At 39.8% G+C, this 25,921-nt stretch overlaps 2 protein-coding genes and 1 long non-coding RNA gene across 8 annotated transcripts in view; all 3 read right to left on the bottom strand.

Annotated features, from left to right (window-relative positions):
- LOC124179096 (tubby-related protein 4) overlaps positions 1 to 5,355 on the bottom strand; it is a 45,316-nt gene extending 39,961 nt beyond the window's left edge. For all 5 annotated transcript variants that reach the window (XR_006869948.1, XM_046563172.1, XM_046563171.1 and 2 more), the window contains exon 1: positions 4,612 to 5,355. Coding sequence is in view for 4 of the 5 variants with exons in the window: in XM_046563172.1 (XP_046419128.1) it covers positions 4,612 to 4,707 (96 nt within the window). In the remaining variant the exon portion in view is untranslated. The remainder of the gene's footprint in view (positions 1 to 4,611) is intronic.
- A 328-nt stretch (positions 5,356 to 5,683) lies between these two features.
- LOC124179101 (RWD domain-containing protein 1) lies at positions 5,684 to 8,158 on the bottom strand. 2 transcript variants are annotated; one of them, XR_006869952.1, is made up of 5 exons: positions 7,946 to 8,158; positions 6,925 to 7,274; positions 6,599 to 6,785; positions 6,189 to 6,463; positions 5,684 to 5,868 (listed from the first exon to the last, which is right to left on the bottom strand). XR_006869952.1 is itself a non-coding variant. In XM_046563179.1 (4 exons), exons 1-4 carry the CDS (start codon positions 8,013 to 8,015, stop codon positions 6,348 to 6,350), a joined length of 723 nt encoding a protein of 240 aa, XP_046419135.1. In that variant the 5' UTR covers positions 8,016 to 8,158; the 3' UTR covers positions 5,684 to 6,347. The 2 variants fall into 2 exon arrangements, 1 of the variants encoding a protein (XP_046419135.1); XM_046563179.1 differs by having other exon boundaries at positions 5,684 to 6,463.
- Positions 8,159 to 24,091: 15,933 nt separating this feature from the next.
- On the bottom strand, positions 24,092 to 25,218 carry LOC124177106. Its single transcript, XR_006869523.1, has 3 exons — positions 25,148 to 25,218; positions 24,431 to 24,539; positions 24,092 to 24,308 (listed from the first exon to the last, which is right to left on the bottom strand). It is a non-coding gene; the product is annotated as an uncharacterized LOC124177106 (long non-coding RNA).
- Positions 25,219 to 25,921: the final 703 nt, after the last annotated feature.

Genomic DNA, 25,921 nt, shown 5'->3' on the forward strand with positions numbered 1-25,921 from the left:
AAGAACTGTCGACCTGTTCCGCCCTCCACCCACTGTAATCCGGAAGCTCAAGGATTTTCCACCGCAGTCTACAAATGGAAACCACCGTCACCAAAGGGTTCGTAGTTTTCCACGGTTCTCTGTTACCAGTAGTGGTCGGGGGAGGTTGTAGGGGGGTGAAGGGTCAAGGCGAGGCCTGCTAATGGGCGAACATTTACCTCTGGCGCCCCTCTAACTATGCCACCAAATCCAACATTTATGTCGGGCGTATGGAAGGCTCAAGAGGATATTCATATGCCTCTGGTGACTGGAAACACGTGTAAGATGCTTATATCTATTATAATTCCTAGTATCCTCGACTCCAAACGTAGATCAAACAACCTACAAGATTCGTCAAAAATCCCGATCCTCGGTACTTCGTTAAATCCTTGTTCTCCGAGGAGCTACTTTGCGAAGATCTAAAGATGCTTTCGTTCTTGAAATATCTAATTCAATACGACTGCAGGACTCCATTTTCTTACGTTTTTGATGTTGCATTGGGGCGAAGCACAGCTGAATGCTCCGATTATTGGAGTTAACCGCAACCACTCGTCACAATTCGCCAAGTCACACGCCAAATATAAAATCAATCCTTCCTCTGATGCCATTCTTGTCCACCGTCATACGCTTCGCTTGCAGAGCTGTATATTTGACGGTTTATGTGTCTACGCAGTGGCGCGGAACAATAGAGCTTGAATTCTCGGATTCAATGTGCGTGCTCGTTCGCAAGCGGAAAGACGTAATGGGACTCGCTTCATTAAAGTTGGTTTTGTCTTTTGTCCGGCTCGTTTACATTATTTGGATACCCGTCGATTCTTACAAGTGCACAATAAAACTGCGTATATCGACTCCTGGAACACATTCTGCCCGTATACTTATTGGAAACGCTGATTGAGGAGTTAATGAGAGCATCGTTTATGCGTCAAATTGTAACAAATGAAAAAGAGAATAGAAAGTACCAATCGATTACGTAACAATGTCTGACGGTAAGTTGGGTTGATCAATGCTCGTTGAAAATAAAATGTTGATGTTAACGCCCTGAAGTTGTATGCTTATTGCAAAACCATTACCCTGTAGCTACACTTGACATTCATTTTCCGGAGTACTACTTCTAAATCCAGCCATTGACTGGAGTTTAAAAAGTTTCCTAGTCTCTTTGCGTTCTTTAACAGTTTACGTGTGTTCTCCACTGACATTTTTTCACTTAAACAACGAGGAATCGTCACTATAGAAGTTAGCTTGTGCATGGTGTATAGAAATGAAAAGACCCACTCGAGACGCGAGGCACGATTCTCATCTCGAGCCGGTGCAGTGCACCTGTCCCTCTTCTTCTTCCTCGCTGGATTCTAAATCCAATCCCTTATTAAATTGCGATCTTCAAGCCCTTGAAGCACTAAGTATCTTTGCCGTTGTTCTTACCCTTCTTCGGTGAATTAACTCAATTTCAATGAACCGCAGAACTACGAGACATCGTCTATGTTCACCCGACGTTCACTCTTGATACTGAAAAACATAATCCCGTACAGAAATGTGTGCTCTCTAATTATCACTTGGACATTCCAAGACAAGTGTCACGTTTTCCCTAACTTTTCCTACACGCATCTGAACTTCCTTTCAGATCAATCGTAAATCGTGCTCAGCTAGTCTTTGACCGCTAGTGAACTGTGACTGATTCTAATTACCGAAGCGAAAATTTTGCCGTCAAAAGATTGCCAACGGTGGAAGATTGACTTTGGAACTAGCTTCGACTCATTTTTCTAGCGCAAAAGTGGTATGTATCTTTTCCGATGGTAGTGGAAAAAAAATGATAATTCCATTTTCAGATCCGTTGAAACACTCGGTAAGCATCATCAACCAAAGAATTCATCAGAAATATAGTTTGCTAATTCCGTACGAATTCCCTGGTGACAGAGATCCGACAGAGGCGAATGGAGAAACACAGGTTGGATTAGGGCGGGGCATGAGAAACGCTAACAATTAATCAAGTCTTTTGAGCTAAACTTGCCTTCACAGAAGCCGGCTGCAAATACAGGGTTGACGTTTAATCATCTCCCTTTTATACTAGCAAGCACTCGCGCCGACCGTATAAAATGTAATCCTTCAAATTACTCACCTCTTCTTCCATCTTCGGTAAGCAACAAATTACATTCACCGATTTCCTTTACGCTCATGCGACTTTTGTGCGTTCGATTTCTTGTCAAATAACTTCCAGAATAATTACGATACGAGCTTGTCTGTAATTGCCGTATTGTATTATACTTGTATTTTGTTGGGAGATTATCCAGACGTTGAATAAAAGGACACGGTATTTTTCTGGGAAATGTGGTGTAATATTTAATTTTTAACCGTTGAAGATTACGGGTTCTTCGCGAAGCATTTCAATTCGGGTTGACAAAACGCGGAGAAAAATCAAAACCTAGAGAAATCGTGATATTGGGTGAAAGGGAACGTCCACTCGAACCGGTATTCGTCTTCAATAACAACTCTGATTGTGAGTGGGTATTCCCGACGGTATTCTCAGGTTAGATGAGACTCCACCGATATATGTGAGTTGCAATAAGCTTGAAGCGTAAATTTCAAATAGCAAATTGAATTTATGGTGGCTAAATAATAGAAACACCGACGATTGTGACAAAAATACAAAACCGAAGTTTGCCCTTGTTAGCAATGCTGCTGCAGTCACGCCAATTTTTCATGAAAGCTGTACTACTTTAAAAGCTAAGCTACGAGCAAAAGCTACTCGCCTCGTCTCCAGGCGAAGCCTCTGCATACGTCAAAGTTGCTCGCGAGTTTTCCCCGGATATGAATCGCTGAAAGTTGGAGTGAAAGTAGCAAGTCTCCCCTCGCAATGCAGCCGACCATCGGGGTTGACAACTGGCTTATAGCGTGGTAAGATGTTCTTTGCACTCTATGGAACCTTAATCATGTGGTTCGTATCTATGTTCCGTGTCAAAGAGCTCTCTGTGACACAGTATTTTATACGATTTTTGCAGTGAGTACGGTAAGGTAACTTTACGTTCGCGCACGTGACTTTTTGCCATCAAATTATCTCAACGGCACGCGATACTGTAAAAAGTAAAGTGTTTGGAGAAGCACGCGATGCTCTGCACCGAGAATGTTGAAGTTTTTTCATCATCCGTCTAAGATACGGGAGGATCTGCCAGTATACGTGTGTTGGGAAAGATCAAGGCACATTAACTTTCTGCAAGTAGCACAAATGCTTTCTGTGATGATGAAGAAAGCATGCTTTTCATTCTACATTGCATGCTATTTTCAATTAGAGTGCAGAAAATATAATTAAACTGATATCCGCCCCCCAAGAACTACACTTACAGTAGTTTTGTTAAGCCTTTTGAAAAATTTCTTATTCTCATCTTTGCTCGAGTCGAGTCTTGTCATAGTCAATAATTAGACTACGGAATTTTTTTTATTTTCATTACTTTTTCCACTTTCACATAATATTTCAACCTTATTTACAATTCCACAAAACGTGGCATCCTGCATTACTCATCCGAATTCTTCCAATCAAAGCCTTGAAGATCTCTTTGAAAATCTCTGATGTCGAAATACTCTCTGGCCAAAATCTATGCGCAAGATGAAAATAAAATCAGAGAGTCAGATATACTACGGCATAAGAAGGCCAAACGACTGTTGTAATGTTTTTCTAGGCATTATAATTTTTTTAACCGTACATCTATAATAAAATTATGACTACTATATTCCAACGCAATTGTTCTATTGTTAAAACTGCACACATGGCGAAATTTATATTTAAGAGATGAAACGAGATCGTAAAATGTGCTGAATACTTTGATCCATTCATGTTTGAAAAATGTCCAACTACTGTAATGCGACAGAAGCTATTCCCCTGCGTAGCACTCGAGTAATGTCGAACGATTTCACGTTACGCATCATCTGCAATAATCCTATAATGTCAAACCAATATAAGTTCGAGCATTAATAAACCAGAGAATTGTATACTTGAATATTTGAATGTACATACGGTTAAGCATTCGGAAAACATACGGTTAACCTTTTACGCATGCCGTAATAGTGCTAAAAATTTCAACCCCTCCTCGCCGGACTATTTTGAAATCTGCAGTGTTGGAACCTTGAAAGACGCGAGAGGGTGGAAATTCATGAGGACGTGGATCCTGACTTTTTTCTCGGCGCGCACTGTCGGGGGATGGTAAATATTTTATTGCAGCAATACATCCGGCTGTCGTCTCTTTTAGAACCAAAGTTTGCATTTGCATATACAAGTTTGCGTGGCTATTCACGGTTGGTAGGTATATGTCTAAGTATATTAGTGTTCTTCCCTGGAATTGATCGTAGTCGAGGTTGACACTCGGTAAAGAGACACTCAGATTATCCAATGTTTTGCGGGTGGTGACGGGAACCTAACTTTATCCCGTGTATTATGTTGGGAACTTGCAAAAGGTGCAAAACAAAAACGGTTGTCCCGGCTTTTTCTAACAACAACGCTGGGTGAAATTACTATTAAAAAGGCAAAGGTGTTGATCATGAAACTCGGAAACTGTATGCATAGGAGTTCTCGGTTACGACGTATAACACAACAACGAAAATGCGTACCTCAGGAAGCTCGTCTGGCACTTTTCCCATCCAACTGAGCGACAGGATGTTGCAGTCACACTTAGCGTTGTTATTTTTCTCAAAATGCAAATGCATTTTTGATTCATTTGTTTCGTAATCCCATGTAACTTGTAATTGAGAATTGTCCAATGTTTCAAAGATTTCCCAACATTTTTAGCAATTTCTATGTATAGTATTTACGCTTCAATGATACGAGGCGCATACATCATCAGGTGTTGGAGTAACGGTTTCACCCTATAGAGAGAATCATCTCCCTGAATGGGAGCTTGTAACGCACCTCCGCGAGTGCCGGGTTCATTGTTAAAGGATCCAAGTTCGCTAAGTTTGATATCACTTACAATAGTTCGTTTCTTAAAAGCTTAATGAAGCCGTTCGTTTGCCGCTGATAAAATGTATTATTTTATTCTCAAGTTATCTAATGAAATTGTTCTTACGATATAACTTTAGGTACGCGCCCTTTGGGAATTGAGAAAGTAAAAAATGTATTTTTTATTATTTTCGGTTGTTCGAAACTACTAAATATTCTCGTAGAAATTTAACAATCGGGCAATTTCGCGGGTCCTTGTTAAAGCTTGCAAGCTCACAAAATCCGCGCTGTCATTTGTTTCGCACTGTGGCCGCCATTTTGCCGCCGCGTATCGCCTCCGCCTCGCTCGACACTTTTCACTGATATTTCGCAAAGTTCGTGAGCTTTACACGCGGCCGAGTGTCAAACTGAAAGCTCGCTGTAAAGCAAGCTCTCCGGTGATTCTACGGAGTTGCGCCTGTATTGATTGTCGGAACGGCTTTCGGCCGTCTGGCGAACAAAATGCGAACTATTATCACTTCTGATACGGCGAGTGCCGCTACCTCGATATAAAGCCAACTGCCAACAAACCTGCGGCATTTCTAAACGCTAGGCCTTCCGTTTCGTTGCGACCTCATTAAATTCTTTCGAATGTGTAATATATCCATGTATGAAGCTTCCATTGGATGAGAAGAAAAAATTACCAGGGAGAAATTCCGATTTTTTCACTGTTAATCTGTCGCAAGGAAAAAAAAAATAGAATGCTGGACATTATCGTATTTATTTATATAAATATTTTTTTATTACTTATACTTGCTCCCTACCGATCCAATGTTACAAAATAAAAGTTCAATAGATGACACGGAGTTGTTTGTGGTTTGATACTCATCAAATTTTCTTACTCTTATGGGTCAATTACCCTGCACACCCACAAGTTGGATTCCGATACACTGTGGGAGAGAAAACGGGAACGTTTATTTAAATAAAACGAAATTCACACTCGTATCTGATGTTAAAAAAATTCTGAAAACTTTAATTTGATCAGTCTAACACGATCTGTCGATGAAGCTCTTATTCAATAACAGATTTGAACTCTAGGACGGTTTTTTTCTGGGTAACAAAGCATATATGAAGTCTACGAGATTGCTACATTGTTATTACGTTCTTACTTCAAACTATTATGATAAATAGGTGAAATAAGAGTACAATACAAAGTATCTCAAGTACCGGTAAACTAAGCTTTGTTAACATAAAATATCCAGTTATTTACAATTGTTACAAAACACTTCAACGGTATTAGGCATATGAATGCATTTGGTGGTCCATGCTTCTTGCATTCGCTCATTACGAGTTTAAATTCCTCGTTGCTGATGACTCCAGGAGCCTCTGTCAGTCAGTCAGAATAGCTCACTCGCTACCATCAACATTGTTAGGCACTGTCATCAGACAAATTATTTGGGTCAAAATCCAGATCATCCGGATCATCGTCCAAATCAAGATCTTCCAAGTTTTGAAACAGACTTTCATCCACCTTGACTGCATCTCCTTTAAAAGAAAAATAAACTATGGAGGTCGATCGAATCGACAAATATAAATATGACGAAGCTCATATTATGAATGCTTCAAGTTCGCGATAGCAGATAATTTGAAAATTAGTGAATGAGGACTGAAAATACATACCGTCTTCTAAGAACTTCAAATCAGATTGATCTAATGTTTTATCTGTCATAAAGAGCTCTCTTCCAGTCAACTTTTTCCCTTCACGCTCGGCAATTTCACGTCGTTTTGTAATTCCCATTTCATCATCGAACTTCTCTTTCCAGGTTAGAAACGTCTCGACAGTAACTCTTGTTCCTTCAAATCTTTTCTGCAATTTTAAAAACATTAAGGTTGACCAGCGCTGTTGATATGCAATTGTAGAAATCAGAACAACAGAAGTGCAGCATGGTGAAACAACTTAGATTTAAAATGTATGATACTAATATATAATAAATTATTGTTTTTACTCTTTCTGCCTCTTCTTCCTCTTTCAGTTTCAAGGCAGCACTTTCTTCCCTATGCATTTTTATTTTGTCCCACTGAACATTGAGCCATTCTTGCGCAGCACTAACGAGGGTGAAAACCATAACCATGCCTAAATTTTCATTCATTTGCTCCGCTAAGTGTTCTTTAAGTATCTGTTCGTCACCATCCTCAAAGTTTTCTTGATCCTCAATATCTACGACTAGTGGCTCATCAGGATATTTAGCTGTGTAAGTAAATTCTAGTCGACAAGCTAAACCATTGCTTGTCTCTAGTTCATGTTCTTCAGATTTAATTGGGATTGAAAATTTGTAGAAGGGCTGCTTTGCTATAACTGAAACCAAACCAAAAGCATGTTTTACTTCACATTTCAAATGTTATTCATACCAAATGTCACGACACCGTACAGTAATTTCATACGAGTTACAACAGTCACGCGAGAGTCGATCAGAAAACTTGTGCAGCTCCGGCATGGCTCCGGTGAAATCGTACGAGTGAGAATAAATAATTCAAATTATTTAATATGAAACATTTACTATTACAGAATATATTTCTCTAATTGAAAATCTTCAACATTCTACGTATCAAGTGATTAAAAAAAAATAATGAATGAGTTTCAATTATTTCACAAATTCTCACATCGTCAAAGCGCATTGATAAATAACTGTTTAATCAATATTACAGCCGGCAGAGTTGGAAATTTAACTTCGTCATCATTAAATTTTATAGATAAGATATAAATAGTGTGCCATAAATTTATTTGTCAGTGTATGCGAAAAAAATTTCGTGTTTACATGCCGTTCCAGGAGCCCTTGTATACGACAAACTTGAAGCTATATTAATTTGATAAATCTAAGTACATATCCATTGTTTGTTATTTTGTGTCTGCTAATTATCGTGCGTACAGTGATTATTCTGTGATTCAATAAATAATAGGTTATGTTAATAATGCCGCAAAAAGTGACGAGTATAGGTTATGTTTTTAACGTCGAGGTATGAACTTACTTTCCATATCGCCACAGTATATGGAATCGAGCGCCTCAATTTCATTAACCTGCTCGTCTCTATAATCCATTTTTTAATCCCGTTGTCTCCCTCTCACAAATCAGCCAGAGCGTAAATATTTTTTATATGAAAACCAGATTTTAACCTAAACCCATAGTGACAATTACCGGACGATACAGAAGATAGGGGATAACAGATGGGATATTATTACGGCTATTAGAGCACTGGAGAGTGGAGCTGTTGGAGTAAGAAAACCGTAAGGGAAATTTGAAGCATAAAAATTACAGTGTCCACCAGCGGGCGCTGCTAGTAAATATTTTTCCACGGTTTATTTCACATTACGGAAAGACTACATTTTTCATTGCAACACAGATTCATTTTTGTATTTCATATAATATAATATGTCTCATTCATTTTGCAGCACGCAATCATTGTCAATAATTGATTTACATCATTTTTACAACTAACTATCGTTTGATTATTCATTAAAATTTATTCACTTTTCCAATATATTTAGCATCTCTAGGACGCTGAATTTATTTTTTCAGATTTTTACAACGTCAACTTTCAGCTACAAATATTTCGGAAAAATTTTAAAGTACGTCGTATTTAGTTCCAATTGTTTCAAAAATGTTTTTATAGATATAAGTTAATACAAGGACCCAAAGTCACTAAACTAAGTTCCGCAGCAGTCCTTTACATACTGCAATTAAATTTTTCAATCTGTTACCAAACGAAATAAAGAATTTACCTATATTGACCAAGTCAATTACATATAAATTGAAAAAATGGTTAATCGGCCACCCTGAGCATCTATCAACGCTTTAGTAGAATATATCCGTCTTTCACTTTATTCGTAAAATTTAATACTCGAATTATTTAAAAATCTTATAAGACATGAACTAATGGCACTTCCATGCTTTTCGCACAATTAAATGTACAAACTGTATGATTTTTCTTAATTTTAAAATTAAATTTAAAATTGTTGAACTGGCATTGTTAGATTATATGCCTTTTCACTCTTCCCGAGCCTATGCACAGGAAACTTTAAGTTACCTCTATAGGACTATAAATGTACTTTTGTATATTACTTCTGTATATTATGTATATTTATATTTTCTTGGGAATAAATAAATAAATAAATAAATAAATAAATAAATAAATATTTTATATAATTTTTTTGCTTTGCTGAGCACTTTTAAAATTATGAGGTAACAAACGAAAATCGTCGTGCATTTGCGCTCCTGAAATGTTCCAACGGTAGAGTTGAGAACTTATTGCAGAACATCAAAGAATTACCGATTTCGACGCGATGCTGGCTGCATTCACCTATACTTAACCCGTGTGTACTTACCGACTTGTCGGCGATACAAGAAATTAATAATGAGAATAAATTTCTGACAAAATTCGTAGAAAAACAGTGATTTAATTAAAGTATAAGTACCCGAGAGAAGAGTGTATACATAGATTGTGAATAATAATAGATCAGATATGATAATGATGTAAAGATCCAAAAGTACATATGTATATGCGGTCCATGTACGATATTAATATATATGATCCATTTACGATTAATACGTGATGCATGCTATAAATTTTATAATTTTCCAGGAGACTAACTAGATGATCTACAATAATATGGCTGTAATATGAAAATAGAAGAATTATTCATTTTGAAATGGAATTCTATTCGACATGCGCTCGATGTATTCCATGACATTGATATTCGTGATTATTCCAACAACTGTTCATTTGCTCTCTCGATCTTGAATTTTCGTAGGCATAGAATCGAAACGCTGTTTGAGCTAGTTGCAAGTGAAGTGTTACGTTGGGTATAGAAGCAGAATTGTTTTCGAGAAGTAAGTAAGGAAAAAAATTCAGAGTAACTATAATATATGACGAAAGCGCTAATTGTGGTCAAGATGATATGGATGCTCCATATACATATAAGACAGTATTTAACGCAGTGTACTGATATACAGACCTAAAAAGATGATTGTCAGCGATTTTTTTTTTGACAGGGAGAGATAGAAATGAGCTTCGTAAAACTACGAGTGTATTTTAACTAGCACTTGAAAGGTACGAGCAAAAATTGTTTTCATTCAATTGTCGCAGAACGGCAGCGTTATTAGCTGACCCGTTAACTGAAGAATATATCTTTAGTCAAAGGCTGACAATCGAAGGGCAGAGCCGCTTAAATCGGCAGGAAAGATAACGTGCGTATTTCTTGTCTGTAATGTGAAAACTAAAATCATTATAAGTCTTGTCATATCATACATCATACATCATACATCATGTAAAGTATTAATGTTCGATACCAGAGTTTGGATGTTCGGATGTTCAGAAAGTGACGTCAGCCAAAATTTTTTTTTCTCTTTACATCATCGATCTATAGTAATCAGCTAGCCGAATTCCTCAGTTTGGAAACAACCGCGCAGTAGAGCGGACGTAAGAAAATCGAGCTCCGCAGATTTCGAGTACCGGGTTCTCTACCTCCTGGATTCTGGGCTCCGGGTCCGCTTCCTCGTGCACCTCGAGTTCCAGGACAAGCGCTCCTCAGTTTCTACGCTCCAGGTCCGCTACCTGGTGGAACGCGACTTCTAGGACGAGCGCTCCGTAGTTTCGGCGCTCTAGGTCCGCTACCTGGCGAAACTCGACTTCCAGGACAAGCGCTCCGTGGTTACTGCGCTCCAGGTCCGCTGCCTGGTGAAACTCGACTTCAGGGACAAAAGGTGGATGAGGAGGAGGAGGACGAGGAAGACTAGGAGAATAAGGTGAACGAGGAGGACGAGGATTTATGCTTGGTGAGTTTAACAGTTTCATACTATTTAATGGCAATTGTAATTATATTTTATCCAAAATTTTTTGAACTTCTCATGTTTACAACAAATTATTTCAATTCATTTTTCGTGCAAGCCAAAACTCAGTGGCTATCAATGCGTTAATAAAATTTCTACAATTTTTTTATAATTTTCTCATAATCTTCTTGGTAAAATCTGTGAATGAAAAAATTACATTAATCCTTACACAATATTTTTGATGTGTTCTAATACTATAAATATTTATTAGTATTCGCGGTGGTTGGCTGTGGTTGCGGGTGATCGAGGTGGACAAGGAGGAAGACGAGGAAGACGAGGAGAACAAGGTGGACGAGAAGGACAAGGATTTGTGCACTGAGAGTATAACATGTTTGTGATATTTCATGGCAATTGTTATTATATTTTATCTTTAATTTTTCAAACTTGTCACGATCACAACAAATCATTTCAATTCATTTTTCGCGCGAGCTCAAATTCAGCAGCTATCCATGCGCTAATAAAATTCCAATGATTATTTATAATTTTCTCATAAACTTCTTGGTAAAATGTGAATATCAAGAACTTATATTAATCCTTATACAAGATTTTTCATGAAATATTGTATATATTATATATATTGTTGTATATATATTGTATAGTATTATATATACTTGGAATATTTATTAGTATTCGAGGTATAACCCGAGGTGGTCAGCAGTGGTCGTTGCAGGTGGTTGACGGTGTTTGTGGGTGATCAAGGTGGACGAGGAGGAGGAGGATTTGTGCATTGTCTAAAGTATTGAATAAAGTAGGAGTAGGAGTAGGCGTAGGAGTAGGAATAAGAATAGAAGTAGGATCAGAAGTAGGATCAGGAGTAGGAGTAGGAGTAAAATCAGGAGTAGGAGTAAGAATACGAGTACGATCAAGAGTAGAAGTAGGAGTAGAATCAGGAGTAGGAGTAGAATTGGGAGTAGGATCAGGAATAGGAGTAGGATCAAGCGTAGGAGTAGGAGTAGAATCCGGAGTAGGACTAGGAGAAGGAGATTACCATACCCCACCCTACCCTTTCCGCCCCTACCTTCCTCCTATACTCCTACTTCTACTCCTACTCCTACTTCTACTTCAATCTTACTCCTACTTCTACTCCAATCTTACTCCTACTTCTACTACGATCTTACTCCAACTCCAGATCTTACTCCTATTCCTACTCGCACTCTTGAACCTACCCCTGATCCCACCCCTATTTCGAATGCTAATTCTGAACATTAATGTTACGGAATATGTAGATTACGTGTGAAATTGAATCCCATATCGAAACGAACAATTCTTTTATTGTCATATTATAGCCGATTATAGTAGATAATTTAGTATGTTTCCTAGAAAATTATGAAATTTGTAATTTGCATCACATGTTAATCATAAATGAATCATATATATCAGTGTCGAACATGGACCGCATATACTGACATTTATACTTTTTGGTCTCTGCATCATCATTACATGTGATCTATTTTTATCCATAATCTATGTATACATTTTTCTCTCGGGTACCTATACTTGAATTAAATCACTGTTTCGCTACGAATTTTAAAAGATATTTATTCTCATTATTAATTTCTTGTATCGCCGATAAGTCGGTAAGTACACACGGGTTAAGTATAGGTGAATGCAGCCAGCATGATGTCGAAATCGGAAACTCTATGATGTTCTGCAATAAGTTCTCAACTATACCGTTGGAATATCTCACGCACCAATTTTCGGTTGTCACATCTAAGCCCATTAGGGCAACTGTCTTTATATTCTGCATCCAATGGTAAGGCTAGCCCCTTTGAATTTTTGGCGAAAATCTTCGCCACTTTGGAGAGTGCTGAAATTAATTCTTTCATGAACTATTCCGACGTAATTTTGCGAAAGAATTCGATTGGGCGCAGTCTCAACACGCTGCCATCAACGCATCTGAAGTTGCAGCCAAAAAACGAGAACCTGTGTTTTCGACATTTTTCAGCAGGTGCTTTTTCGCTCGCCGTTTCTCTCCTGTTGGTCCTACGCTCTTTTCGCTGCGTTTTCTGTGTTCCTTGGGGTCCAATTGGTCGGGAAAGAGTCATACGAATCAATTCTGAGACGAAAAATTTTTTAGTAAAAAAAAAGGAAGGTTAACCCTTTGTATTTTTGGCGAAAATTTTCGCGACTTTGGAAAGTGCTGGAATCAATTCTTTCAGGCACTATTCCGGCGTAATTTTGCGAGAGAAATCGATTGGGCGCAGTCCCAATACGCTGCGATCAACGCATCGAAAGTTACAGCCAAAAAACGAAAACCTGTGATTATATGAATCCTTACGTAATGTTTTTGATGTGTTCTCATACTGAAAATATTTATCGCTATTCCAGGTACAACCCGAGGTGGTTATCGGTGGTTGTTCGAGGTGGTTGGCGATTGTTGGAGGTGGTCGGAGGTGGACGTGGAGGAGGACGAACTGAACTGAGTCTCAAAGCCCTGTTGACATAAAAGCAGCTATTCGACAGAAATTATAGTTTATAGTTTACACAGCCCATTGCATGATATTTCGTTATAAATACATATGTTTCAATGTATTTAGGAATAATTTATCAAATGTACAGAGGTCATGTGCGAATAATAAATGAATTGATTCGACCGCAGCTTGATGTATTCATTAGAGCTTTGACAATAAAATTAAGCTTTGTTACTTCTTTTATTTTATTATGGATAATCAAAAACATTTCCGACTATTCGTGCTGTAGAAGCATGGGGATTCAACCAAATGTAGCAAAAGATTAGAAACAGTGTATGTAGAGTACGGGTATTTTTCTAATAATGCAAATAGAATAGAATACCACGCCTTGCGAATTAGCTTTCCAGACAGGGATGAATGATGAATTTTAAGGACTGCATTATCGTTGTTGAATACTTTATGGCTCATGGGAAAAGAAAATCTGTAACGATAAAATTGATGCACCGGATCATCGTCGACTTTAACTTTTAAAATGTCCTACCATTTTCGAACGCCTCCTACCTCCCCCTGCCACCTCCGTCCATCAATGGCCACTTTCGACCACCCCCTATCACCTTCCGCCAGCGCCGACCACCTCCTACCATTTCCGAACACCTCCAACCATCCTATTTACCTATATTGCTAGATTAGCTATGATATGAGAAGAGAAGAATTATTCATTTCGAAATGGGATTCTATTCGACGCGCGCTCGATGCATTCCATAACATCAGTATTCATAATTATTCCAACAACTTTTCATTTGCTCTCTCGATCTTGAATTTTCATAGGCATAGAATCGAAACGCTGTTTTAGCTGGTCGCAAGTGAAGCATCTGCGTTGGGTGGAGGAGCGGAATTGTTTTTCGAAAAGTATTCGGATGGAAAAAAATTCAGAGTAACTGCAACACATAACGGATGCGCTAATTCTGAACGAGATGAAATTGATGCTTCGTATATGAGACAGTATTTAACACTGCGTAGTGATTTAAAGACCTAGAAAGGTGATAGGGAGAGAAAGAACGACGCTTCTTAACACTTAAAGTGTATTTTAACACACATTTGAAAGATACGAGCGAAATTTTTCATCATCCAACTGTCGCAGAACGGCAGCGTTATTAGCCGACCCGTTTACTGAAGAAAATATCTCCAGTCAACGGCTGACCATCGAAGGGCCTGGCCGCTTGAGTCTGGAATCGGCAGAAGAGATGAAGTGTGTATTTCTTGTATGAAATGTGAAAGCTAAAATCATTATACATCATACATCATACATCATACATCGTACATCATACATCGTACGTCATACATCGTACATCATACATCATCATACATAGTATCAAAGTTCGAAACCATAGTTTGGATGTCGGACGTTCAGAAAGTGACGTCACCAATTCAAAATCAGCTAGCCGAATTCCTCAGTCGGGAAACAACCGCGCAGTAGAGCGGACGTATGAGAGTCGCGCTCCGCAAATTTCGAGTACCGGGTTCTCAACCTCCGGATCCCGCGCTTCGGGTCCGCTACGTATTTCGAATACCGGGTTCTCAACCTCCCGGATCCCGCGCTTCGGGTCCGCTACGCGGTGAAACTCGACTTCCAGGATAAGCGCTCCGTGGTTCCTGGTTCACGTTTACAATAAATTATTTCAATTCGTTTTTCGCGCAAGCTGAAATTCAGTAGCTGTCGGTCCGCTAATAAAATTTCTCGACTTCCACGATAAACGCTCCGTGGTTCCTGGTTCACGTTTACAATAAATTATTTCAATTCGTTTTTCGCGCAAGCCCATATTCAGTAGCTGTCGGTCCGCTAATAAAATTTCTCGACTTCCAGGATAAGCGCTCCGTGGCTCCTCGTTCATGTTTACAATAAATTATTTCAATTCGTTTTTCGCGCAAGCCCATATTCAGTAGCTGTCGGTCCGCTAATAAAATTTCTCGACTTCCATGATAAGCGCTCCGTGGTTCCTGGTTCACGTTTACAATAAATTATTTCAATTCGTTTTTCGCGCAAGCTGAAATTCAGTAGCTGTCGGTCCGCTAATAAAATTTCTCGACTTCCACGATAAGCGCTCCGTGGCTCCTCGTTCATGTTTACAATAAATTATTTCAATTCGTTTTTCGCGCAAGCCCATATTCAGTAGCTGTCGGTCCGCTAATAAAATTTCTCGACTTCCACGATAAACGCTCCGTGGTTCCTGGTTCATGTTTACAATAAATTATTTCAATTCGTTTTTCGCGCAAGCCCATATTCAGTAGCTGTCGGTCCGCTAATAAAATTTCTCGACTTCCATGATAAGCGCTCCGTGGTTCCTGGTTCACGTTTACAATAAATTATTTCAATTCGTTTTTCGCGCAAGCTGAAATTCAGTAGCTGTCGGTCCGCTAATAAAATTTCTCGACTTCCAGGATAAGCGCTCCATGGCTCCTCGTTCATGTTTACAATAAATTATTTCAATTCGTTTTTCGCGCAAGCCCATATTCAGTAGCTGTCGGTCCGCTAATAAAATTTCTCGACTTCCACGATAAACGCTCCGTGGTTCCTGGTTCATGTTTACAATAAATTATTTCAATTCGTTTTTCGCGCAAGCCCATATTCAGTAGCTGTCGGTCCGCTAATAAAATTTCTCGACTTCCACGATAAGCGCTCCGTGGCTCCTCGTTCATGTTTACAATAAATTATTTCAATTCGTTTTTCGCGCAAGCTGAAATTCAGTAGCTGTCGGTCCGCTAATAAAATTTCTCGACTTCCACGATAAGCGCTCCGTGGCTCCTCGTTCACGTTTACAATAAATTATTTCAATTCGTTTTTCGCGCAAGCCCATATTCAGTAGCTGTCGGTCCGCTAATAAAATTTCTCGACTTCCACGATAAACGCTCCGTGGTTCCTGGTTCATGTTTACAATAAATTATTTCAATTCGTTTTTCGCGCAAGCTGAAATTCAGTAGCTGTCGGTCCGCTAATAAAATTTCTCGACTTCCACGATAAGCGCTCCGTGGCTCCTCGTTCACGTTTACAATAAATTATTTCAATTCGTTTTTCGCGCAAGCCCATATTCAGTAGCTGTCGGTCCGCTAATAAAATTTCTCGACTTCCACGATAAACGCTCCGTGGTTCCTGGTTCATGTTTACAATAAATTATTTCAATTCGTTTTTCGCGCAAGCCCATATTCAGTAGCTGTCGGTCCGCTAATAAAATTTCTCGACTTCCACGATAAACGCTCCGTGGTTCCTGGTTCACGTTTACAATAAATTATTTCAATTCGTTTTTCGCGCAAGCTGAAATTCAGTAGCTGTCGGTCCGCTAATAAAATTTCTCGACTTCCACGATAAGCGCTCCGTGGCTCCTCGTTCACGTTTACAATAAATTATTTCAATTCGTTTTTCGCGCAAGCTGAAATTCAGTAGCTGTCGGTCCGCTAATAAAATTTCTCGACTTCCACGATAAACGCTCCGTGGTTCCTGGTTCACGTTTACAATAAATTATTTCAATTCGTTTTTCGCGCAAGCTGAAATTCAGTAGCTGTCGGTCCGCTAATAAAATTTCTATTACTTTACAATCTTCTCATAATCTTTTCGGTAAAATATATCGATAAAAAAATTATATTAAACTTCACACAGTATTTTTGATTTGTTCTCATGCTGAGAATATTTATTACTATTCAAGGTATAACCTGAGGCGGTTGAAGGTGGTCGGAGGTGGACGAGGAAGAGGACGAGGAGGACGAGGATTTGTGCTGGGTGAGTAAAACACTTTTATAATATTTGATGGCAATTGTAATTATATTTCATCTGGAATATTACAAACTTGTCACGTTTACAATAAATTATTTCAATTCATTTTTCGTGCAAGCACATATTCAGTAGCTATGAATAATCTTATCCTATTTATTATATTATTAATTACTTAATTAATATTCTTATAATGTTTAATGACAATTGTAATTATATTTCATCTGAAATATTACAAACTTGTCACGTTTATAATAAATTATTTCAATTCATTTTTCGTGCAAGCACATATTCAGTAGCTATGAATAATCTTGTACTTATTGTATTTATTATATTATTAATTAATTGATTAATTACATTAATCCTTACACAATATTTTTGATGTGTTCCTATACTAAAAATATTCATTACTATTCCAGGTATCACCCGAGGTGGTCGGAGGTGGACGAGGAGGAGGACCAGGTGGACCAGGAGGAGGCGGGGTGGGTCGTGGGAGAGGACCTCTCCTCTCCTCAGAGGAGGGGAGGGGGAAGGGAAGGGAAGGGGGAGAGGTGGGCGGGGAGGGGGAAGGGAAGGGAAGGGAAGGGAAGGGTGGGGAGGGGAGGGTGGCGGGGAGGGGGAAGGGGAGGGTGGCGGGGAGGGTGGCGGGGAGGGTGGCGGGAAGGGGCGGGGAGGGGGGCTGGGAGGGAGGGAGGGAGGGAGGGCTGGTGGGCGGGCGGGAGGGAGGGAGGGAGGGAGGGAGGGAGGGAGGGCGGGCGGGCGGGAGGGAGAGAGAGAGTCGAGGACGGATGTCAATACGAGCCCGTTAGAGTTAATAGAGCAGTACACCCCCCCGCCCCTCTCGCGCCCGCCCGCCCTCCCTCCCTCCCTCCCTCCCTCCCGCCCGCCCACCCGCCCACCCGCCCTCCCTCCCTCCCTCCCTCCCTCCCTCCCAGCCCCCCTCCCCGCCCCTCCCCGCCACCCTCCCCTCCCCCCCACCCCGCCACCCTTCCCTTCCCTTCCCTTCCCTTCCCTTCCCTTCCCCCTCCCCGCCCACCGCTCCCCCTTCCCTTCCCCTCCCCCTCCCCCTCCCCTCCTCCGAGGAGAGGAGAGGTCCTCTCCCACGACCCACCCCGCCTCCTCCTGGTCCACCTGGTCCTCCTTCTCGTCCAGCTCGTCCTCCTTCTCGTCCACCTCCGACCACCTCGGGTGATACCTGGAATAGTAATGAATATTTTTAGTATAGGAACACATCAAAAATATTGTGTAAGGATTAATGTAATTAATCAATTAATTAATAATATAATAAATACAATAAGTACAAGATTATTCATAGCTACTGAATATGTGCTTGCACGAAAAATGAATTGAAATAATTTATTATAAACGTGACAAGTTTGTAATATTTCAGATGAAATATAATTACAATTGTCATTAAATATTATAAGAATATTAATTAAGTAATTAATAATATAATAAATAGGATAAGATTATTCATAGCTACTGAATATGTGCTTGCACGAAAAATGAATTGAAATAATTTATTGTAAACGTGACAAGTTTGTAATATTCCAGATGAAATATAATTACAATTGCCATCAAATATTATAAAAGTGTTTTACTCACCCAGCACAAATCCTCGTCCTCCTCGTCCTCTTCCTCGTCCACCTCCGACCACCTTCAACCGCCTCAGGTTATACCTTGAATAGTAATAAATATTCTCAGCATGAGAACAAATCAAAAATACTGTGTGAAGTTTAATATAATTTTTTTATCGATATATTTTACCGAAAAGATTATGAGAAGATTGTAAAGTAATAGAAATTTTATCAGCGGACCGACAGCTACTGAATTTCAGCTTGCGCGAAAAACGAATTGAAATAATTTATTGTAAACGTGAACCAGGAACCACGGAGCGTTTATCGTGGAAGTCGAGAAATTTTATTAGCGGACCGACAGCTACTGAATATGGGCTTGCGCGAAAAACGAATTGAAATAATTTATTGTAAACATGAACCAGGAACCACGGAGCGTTTATCGTGGAAGTCGAGAAATTTTATTAGCGGACCGACAGCTACTGAATATGGGCTTGCGCGAAAAACGAATTGAAATAATTTATTGTAAACATGAACGAGGAGCCACAGAGCGCTTATCGTGGAAGTCGAGAAATTTTATTAGCGGACCGACAGCTACTGAATTTCAGCTTGCGCGAAAAACGAATTGAAATAATTTATTGTAAACATGAACGAGGAGCCATGGAGCGCTTATCCTGGAAGTCGAGAAATTTTATTAGCGGACCGACAGCTACTGAATATGGGCTTGCGCGAAAAACGAATTGAAATAATTTATTGTAAACATGAACGAGGAGCCACAGAGCGCTTATCGTGGAAGTCGAGAAATTTTATTAGCGGACCGACAGCTACTGAATATGGGCTTGCGCGAAAAACGAATTGAAATAATTTATTGTAAACGTGAACCAGGAACCACGGAGCGTTTATCGTGGAAGTCGAGAAATTTTATTAGCGGACCGACAGCTACTGAATATGGGCTTGCGCGAAAAACGAATTGAAATAATTTATTGTAAACATGAACGAGGAGCCACGGAGCGCTTATCGTGGAAGTCGAGAAATTTTATTAGCGGACCGACAGCTACTGAATATGGGCTTGCGCGAAAAACGAATTGAAATAATTTATTGTAAACATGAACCAGGAACCACGGAGCGTTTATCGTGGAAGTCGAGAAATTTTATTAGCGGACCGACAGCTACTGAATATGGGCTTGCGCGAAAAACGAATTGAAATAATTTATTGTAAACATGAACGAGGAGCCATGGAGCGCTTATCCTGGAAGTCGAGAAATTTTATTAGCGGACCGACAGCTACTGAATATGGGCTTGCGCGAAAAACGAATTGAAATAATTTATTGTAAACATGAACGAGGAGCCACGGAGCGCTTATCGTGGAAGTCGAGAAATTTTATTAGCGGACCGACAGCTACTGAATTTCAGCTTGCGCGAAAAACGAATTGAAATAATTTATTGTAAACGTGAACCAGGAACCACGGAGCGCTTATCCTGGAAGTCGAGAAATTTTATTAGCGGACCGACAGCTACTGAATATGGGCTTGCGCGAAAAACGAATTGAAATAATTTATTGTAAACATGAACGAGGAGCCACGGAGCGCTTATCCTGGAAGTCGAGAAATTTTATTAGCGGACCGACAGCTACTGAATATGGGCTTGCGCGAAAAACGAATTGAAATAATTTATTGTAAACGTGAACCAGGAACCACGGAGCGTTTATCGTGGAAGTCGAGAAATTTTATTAGCGGACCGACAGCTACTGAATTTCAGCTTGCGCGAAAAACGAATTGAAATAATTTATTGTAAACGTGAACCAGGAACCACGGAGCGTTTATCGTGGAAGTCGAGAAATTTTATTAGCGGACCGACAGCTACTGAATATGGGCTTGCGCGAAAAACGAATTGAAATAATTTATTGTAAACATGAACCAGGAACCACGGAGCGTTTATCGTGGAAGTCGAGAAATTTTATTAGCGGACCGACAGCTACTGAATATGGGCTTGCGCGAAAAACGAATTGAAATAATTTATTGTAAACATGAACCAGGAACCACGGAGCGTTTATCGTGGAAGTCGAGAAATTTTATTAGCGGACCGACAGCTACTGAATATGGGCTTGCGCGAAAAACGAATTGAAATAATTTATTGTAAACATGAACGAGGAGCCATGGAGCGCTTATCCTGGAAGTCGAGAAATTTTATTAGCGGACCGACAGCTACTGAATTTCAGCTTGCGCGAAAAACGAATTGAAATAATTTATTGTAAACGTGAACCAGGAACCACGGAGCGCTTATCATGGAAGTCGAGAAATTTTATTAGCGGACCGACAGCTACTGAATATGGGCTTGCGCGAAAAACGAATTGAAATAATTTATTGTAAACATGAACCAGGAACCACGGAGCGTTTATCGTGGAAGTCGAGAAATTTTATTAGCGGACCGACAGCTACTGAATATGGGCTTGCGCGAAAAACGAATTGAAATAATTTATTGTAAACATGAACGAGGAGCCACGGAGCGCTTATCGTGGAAGTCGAGAAATTTTATTAGCGGACCGACAGCTACTGAATTTCAGCTTGCGCGAAAAACGAATTGAAATAATTTATTGTAAACGTGAACCAGGAACCACGGAGCGCTTATCATGGAAGTCGAGAAATTTTATTAGCGGACCGACAGCTACTGAATATGGGCTTGCGCGAAAAACGAATTGAAATAATTTATTGTAAACATGAACGAGGAGCCACGGAGCGCTTATCCTGGAAGTCGAGAAATTTTATTAGCGGACCGACAGCTACTGAATATGGGCTTGCGCGAAAAACGAATTGAAATAATTTATTGTAAACGTGAACCAGGAACCACGGAGCGTTTATCGTGGAAGTCGAGAAATTTTATTAGCGGACCGACAGCTACTGAATTTCAGCTTGCGCGAAAAACGAATTGAAATAATTTATTGTAAACGTGAACCAGGAACCACGGAGCGCTTATCCTGGAAGTCGAGTTTCACCGCGTAGCGGACCCGAAGCGCGGGATCCGGGAGGTTGAGAACCCGGTATTCGAAATACGTAGCGGACCCGAAGCGCGGGATCCGGAGGTTGAGAACCCGGTACTCGAAATTTGCGGAGCGCGACTCTCATACGTCCGCTCTACTGCGCGGTTGTTTCCCGACTGAGGAATTCGGCTAGCTGATTTTGAATTGGTGACGTCACTTTCTGAACGTCCGACATCCAAACTATGGTTTCGAACTTTGATACTATGTATGATGATGTATGATGTACGATGTATGACGTACGATGTATGATGTACGATGTATGATGTATGATGTATGATGTATAATGATTTTAGCTTTCACATTTCATACAAGAAATACACACTTCATCTCTTCTGCCGATTCCAGACTCAAGCGGCCAGGCCCTTCGATGGTCAGCCGTTGACTGGAGATATTTTCTTCAGTAAACGGGTCGGCTAATAACGCTGCCGTTCTGCGACAGTTGGATGATGAAAAATTTCGCTCGTATCTTTCAAATGTGTGTTAAAATACACTTTAAGTGTTAAGAAGCGTCGTTCTTTCTCTCCCTATCACCTTTCTAGGTCTTTAAATCACTACGCAGTGTTAAATACTGTCTCATATACGAAGCATCAATTTCATCTCGTTCAGAATTAGCGCATCCGTTATGTGTTGCAGTTACTCTGAATTTTTTTCCATCCGAATACTTTTCGAAAAACAATTCCGCTCCTCCACCCAACGCAGATGCTTCACTTGCGACCAGCTAAAACAGCGTTTCGATTCTATGCCTATGAAAATTCAAGATCGAGAGAGCAAATGAAAAGTTGTTGGAATAATTATGAATACTGATGTTATGGAATGCATCGAGCGCGCGTCGAATAGAATCCCATTTCGAAATGAATAATTCTTCTCTTCTCATATCATAGCTAATCTAGCAATATAGGTAAATAGGATGGTTGGAGGTGTTCGGAAATGGTAGGAGGTGGTCGGCGCTGGCGGAAGGTGATAGGGGGTGGTCGAAAGTGGCCATTGATGGACGGAGGTGGCAGGGGGAGGTAGGAGGCGTTCGAAAATGGTAGGACATTTTAAAAGTTAAAGTCGACGATGATCCGGTGCATCAATTTTATCGTTACAGATTTTCTTTTCCCATGAGCCATAAAGTATTCAACAACGATAATGCAGTCCTTAAAATTCATCATTCATCCCTGTCTGGAAAGCTAATTCGCAAGGCGTGGTATTCTATTCTATTTGCATTATTAGAAAAATACCCGTACTCTACATACACTGTTTCTAATCTTTTGCTACATTTGGTTGAATCCCCATGCTTCTACAGCACGAATAGTCGGAAATGTTTTTGATTATCCATAATAAAATAAAAGAAGTAACAAAGCTTAATTTTATTGTCAAAGCTCTAATGAATACATCAAGCTGCGGTCGAATCAATTCATTTATTATTCGCACATGACCTCTGTACATTTGATAAATTATTCCTAAATACATTGAAACATATGTATTTATAATGAAATATCATGCAATGGGCTGTGTAAACTATAAACTATAATTTCTATCGAATAGCTGCTTCTATGTCAACAGGGCTTTGAGACATATATGTAGGACATTGGGTCACAAGAACAAATGCGAATTACGAAGAACTCCGTATTAGAAATAAGGATATTTCAGTTCAAGTATACCTATACACAGAAATATGTATGTGAATATACTGAAAACTCTGTGTTTATTGTAAAAGTCTAGTTTTAAATATGTGCATATATGTATATACGCATGCATAAGTATATATATACATATATACACATATTACACATACATGTACATAAATAATCGCCAAGAAATGAGAAACACTCGCAACTTGTCGCAAATCGAGTAAAACGTAAGGTTAATAATATACAAATTACACAAGCGCACCATAAAACATGGCAAGGGTAATCCTAGTGCAGTGATTGTATAAACTGAAGAAATATACATTCACATATACATGATATATATTAATAGTCTAGAAAAGAGTATTTAGAGAGCTTATCTAATTCCGATCTTGTCACAATAGATCATTAACATAATCAATATACGGTTAAAGCTGTATTAACTACAGCCACTATTGGAGATAATATTTTTTATCCATTTTTATAGTTATTTAATTTCTTGTACAACAATTTTTCAAATTTCACCGCAAAATGCCCAACGAGTTCTCGTAGTGCAAATACGAGTCCAATCACCTTACAGATGGCATTACATTGATTTTTGCCTTCTCGCGTCGAGTTATAAATACAGAGAAATCTCAATGAGAGCTCGTTTCTACAAGATTTATTGTAGTGCTGTATTCGTAGCTGTACCTGTTATTCTATATTATAAACTGTTCTATATTTTCAACATACAGCACAACAATGGCTTAAAGCACAATGGCAAGAAGAGAGGAGCAATTTGCATCTTAATAAATCTTTTCTTCTTTATACGTAGCACAGCGATGTCACGTCGGAGGATATGTACTAGTGGATCACTAGGTGGGGCACAGAACTAAAACATAATTGTGTTGAAAATCTTCAACATCTCTTACAGAAAGTTGGTACGTTGCCAGACCTTACATACCAACAATGAATATTCATGGAGGCTATATTCATAAATACTTACAAAAGTAAGCTAATATTAATAATAATAATACTCAGCTATTAAAGTTTCGCTGAGCGCTCCGACCAAGGATTCCATTTCACCGAGAAGCTCTGTTAATTGGCCAGTTGACAGCTGACGCAGTTCTGAAATCAACTGTCAACATGAAATTCCAACTTCAATCAAGACCGTGCAAACATAGAGGTTTTGATACAAATGAAGACAAGGTGATATTAGTATACAAGTTAAGAATTCTTGATCTTATTACTTTCTTCGTAGAATGGTGATCCTAGAACCTCCTTACTTCTTTCCAAAGTTTCATCCACATCCAGTAGAGATCCTTCGGAGTCAGCAGACCGTTCCATTGACGGACTTTCCTGCAACGCGGAATATTACAAATTAGTTATATCTTGCAATTACAACGTTGAAGAGAAATGATTAAGATGTAAGCGCCAGTTAAGAAAGTTTCTGACTAAAATTACTCTGAGTAAATAATATGATTTAAAAAGAGCAGAAAGAGGCGGCAGGGTGTGGTAGGAGGTGGACGGAGATGGTTGGCGGTGTTTGGTGGGGGCAGGAGGGGGTAGGAAGTGTTTAGCGGTGGTTGGAAGTGAGCGGCGGTGGTCGGGGAAGTCGAGAACGACGAGGACAACGAGGCGGCAGAGGAAGAAGAGGACGGGGACGAGGTGGACGAAGTGGACGAAGGTGGTCGGAGGTGGGAGGAGGTGGTTGACTACTTCTGATACTAATTCTTCTCCTGATCCTACACCTACTCTTGATCCTTCTCCTATTTGTACTTCTACTGCTACTCCTACTCCTACTCCTGATCCCACTTCTCATCCTACTCCTACTCCTACTACCACTCCTGATCCTATTCCTGACCCTACTCCTACTCCTCCTTCTGATCCTACTCCTATTCCTACTCCTGATCCTACTCCTGATCCTGATCCTACTTCATCAAATATTATAAAAATGTTGAACTCACCGAGCACAAATCCTTGTCTTCCTTGTCCACCTTGTTCTCCTAGTCTCCTCGTCCTCCTCCTCGTCCACCTCCGACCACCGCCTACCACCTCCAACAACTACCGATAACCACCTCAGGTTATTCCTGGAATAATCGCTCGCCGTTTCTCTCCTGTTGATTTTTTTTTTTCTCTCCCTTTGTATTTTTGGCAAAAATTTTCGCGATTTTGAAAAGTGCTGGAATCAATTCTTTCAGGCACTATTCCGACGTAATTTTGCGAGAGAAATCGATTGGGCGTAGTCGCCATACGCTGCGATCAACGCATCGAAAGTTACAGCCAAAAAACGAAAACCTGAATTTTCGACATTTTTCAGCAGGTGCTTTTTCGCTCGCCGTTTCTCTCCTGTTGATCTCATGCTCTTTTCGCTGCGATTTCAGAGTTCCTTGGGGTCCAATTGGTCGGAAAAGAGTCATACGAATCAATTCTGGGACGAAAAATTTTTTGGTAAAAAAAAAGGAATTTTTCGCGATTTTGAAAAGTGCTGGAATCAATTCTTTCAGGCACTATTCCGACGTAATTTTGCGAGAGAAATCGATTGGGCGCAGTCCCAATACGATGCGATCAACGCATCTGAAGTTACAGCCAAAACACGAGAACCCGTGTTTTCGACATTTTTCAGCAGGTGCTCATTCGCTTACCGTTTCTCTCCTGTGTGTCCTACGCTCTTTTCGCTGCGTTTTCTGGGTTCTGAAAACTGGTCACAAAAGTTTACCCAGGCGTATCCGTCTTTATAT

The sequence above is a fragment of the Neodiprion fabricii genome, chromosome 3 (assembly GCF_021155785.1).
Source record: "Neodiprion fabricii isolate iyNeoFabr1 chromosome 3, iyNeoFabr1.1, whole genome shotgun sequence".
Lineage (NCBI taxonomy): Eukaryota > Metazoa > Arthropoda > Insecta > Hymenoptera > Diprionidae > Neodiprion > Neodiprion fabricii.

What these genes read in the sequence shown, in the direction of transcription:
- LOC124179101 (XM_046563179.1), bottom strand. Translation starts at nt 8,015, where the DNA reads ATGGATTATAGAGACGAGCAGGTTAATGAAATTGAGGCGCTCGATTCC. An exon ending in ATACTGTGGCGATATGGAAA is followed by an intron (nt 7,275 to 7,945) that starts GTAAGTTCATAC and finishes GTTTGGTTTCAG; the next exon opens with TTATAGCAAAGCAGCCCTTC. An exon ending in TTTGAAGTTCTTAGAAGACG is followed by an intron (nt 6,464 to 6,598) that starts GTATGTATTTTC and finishes TTTCTTTTAAAG; the next exon opens with GAGATGCAGTCAAGGTGGAT.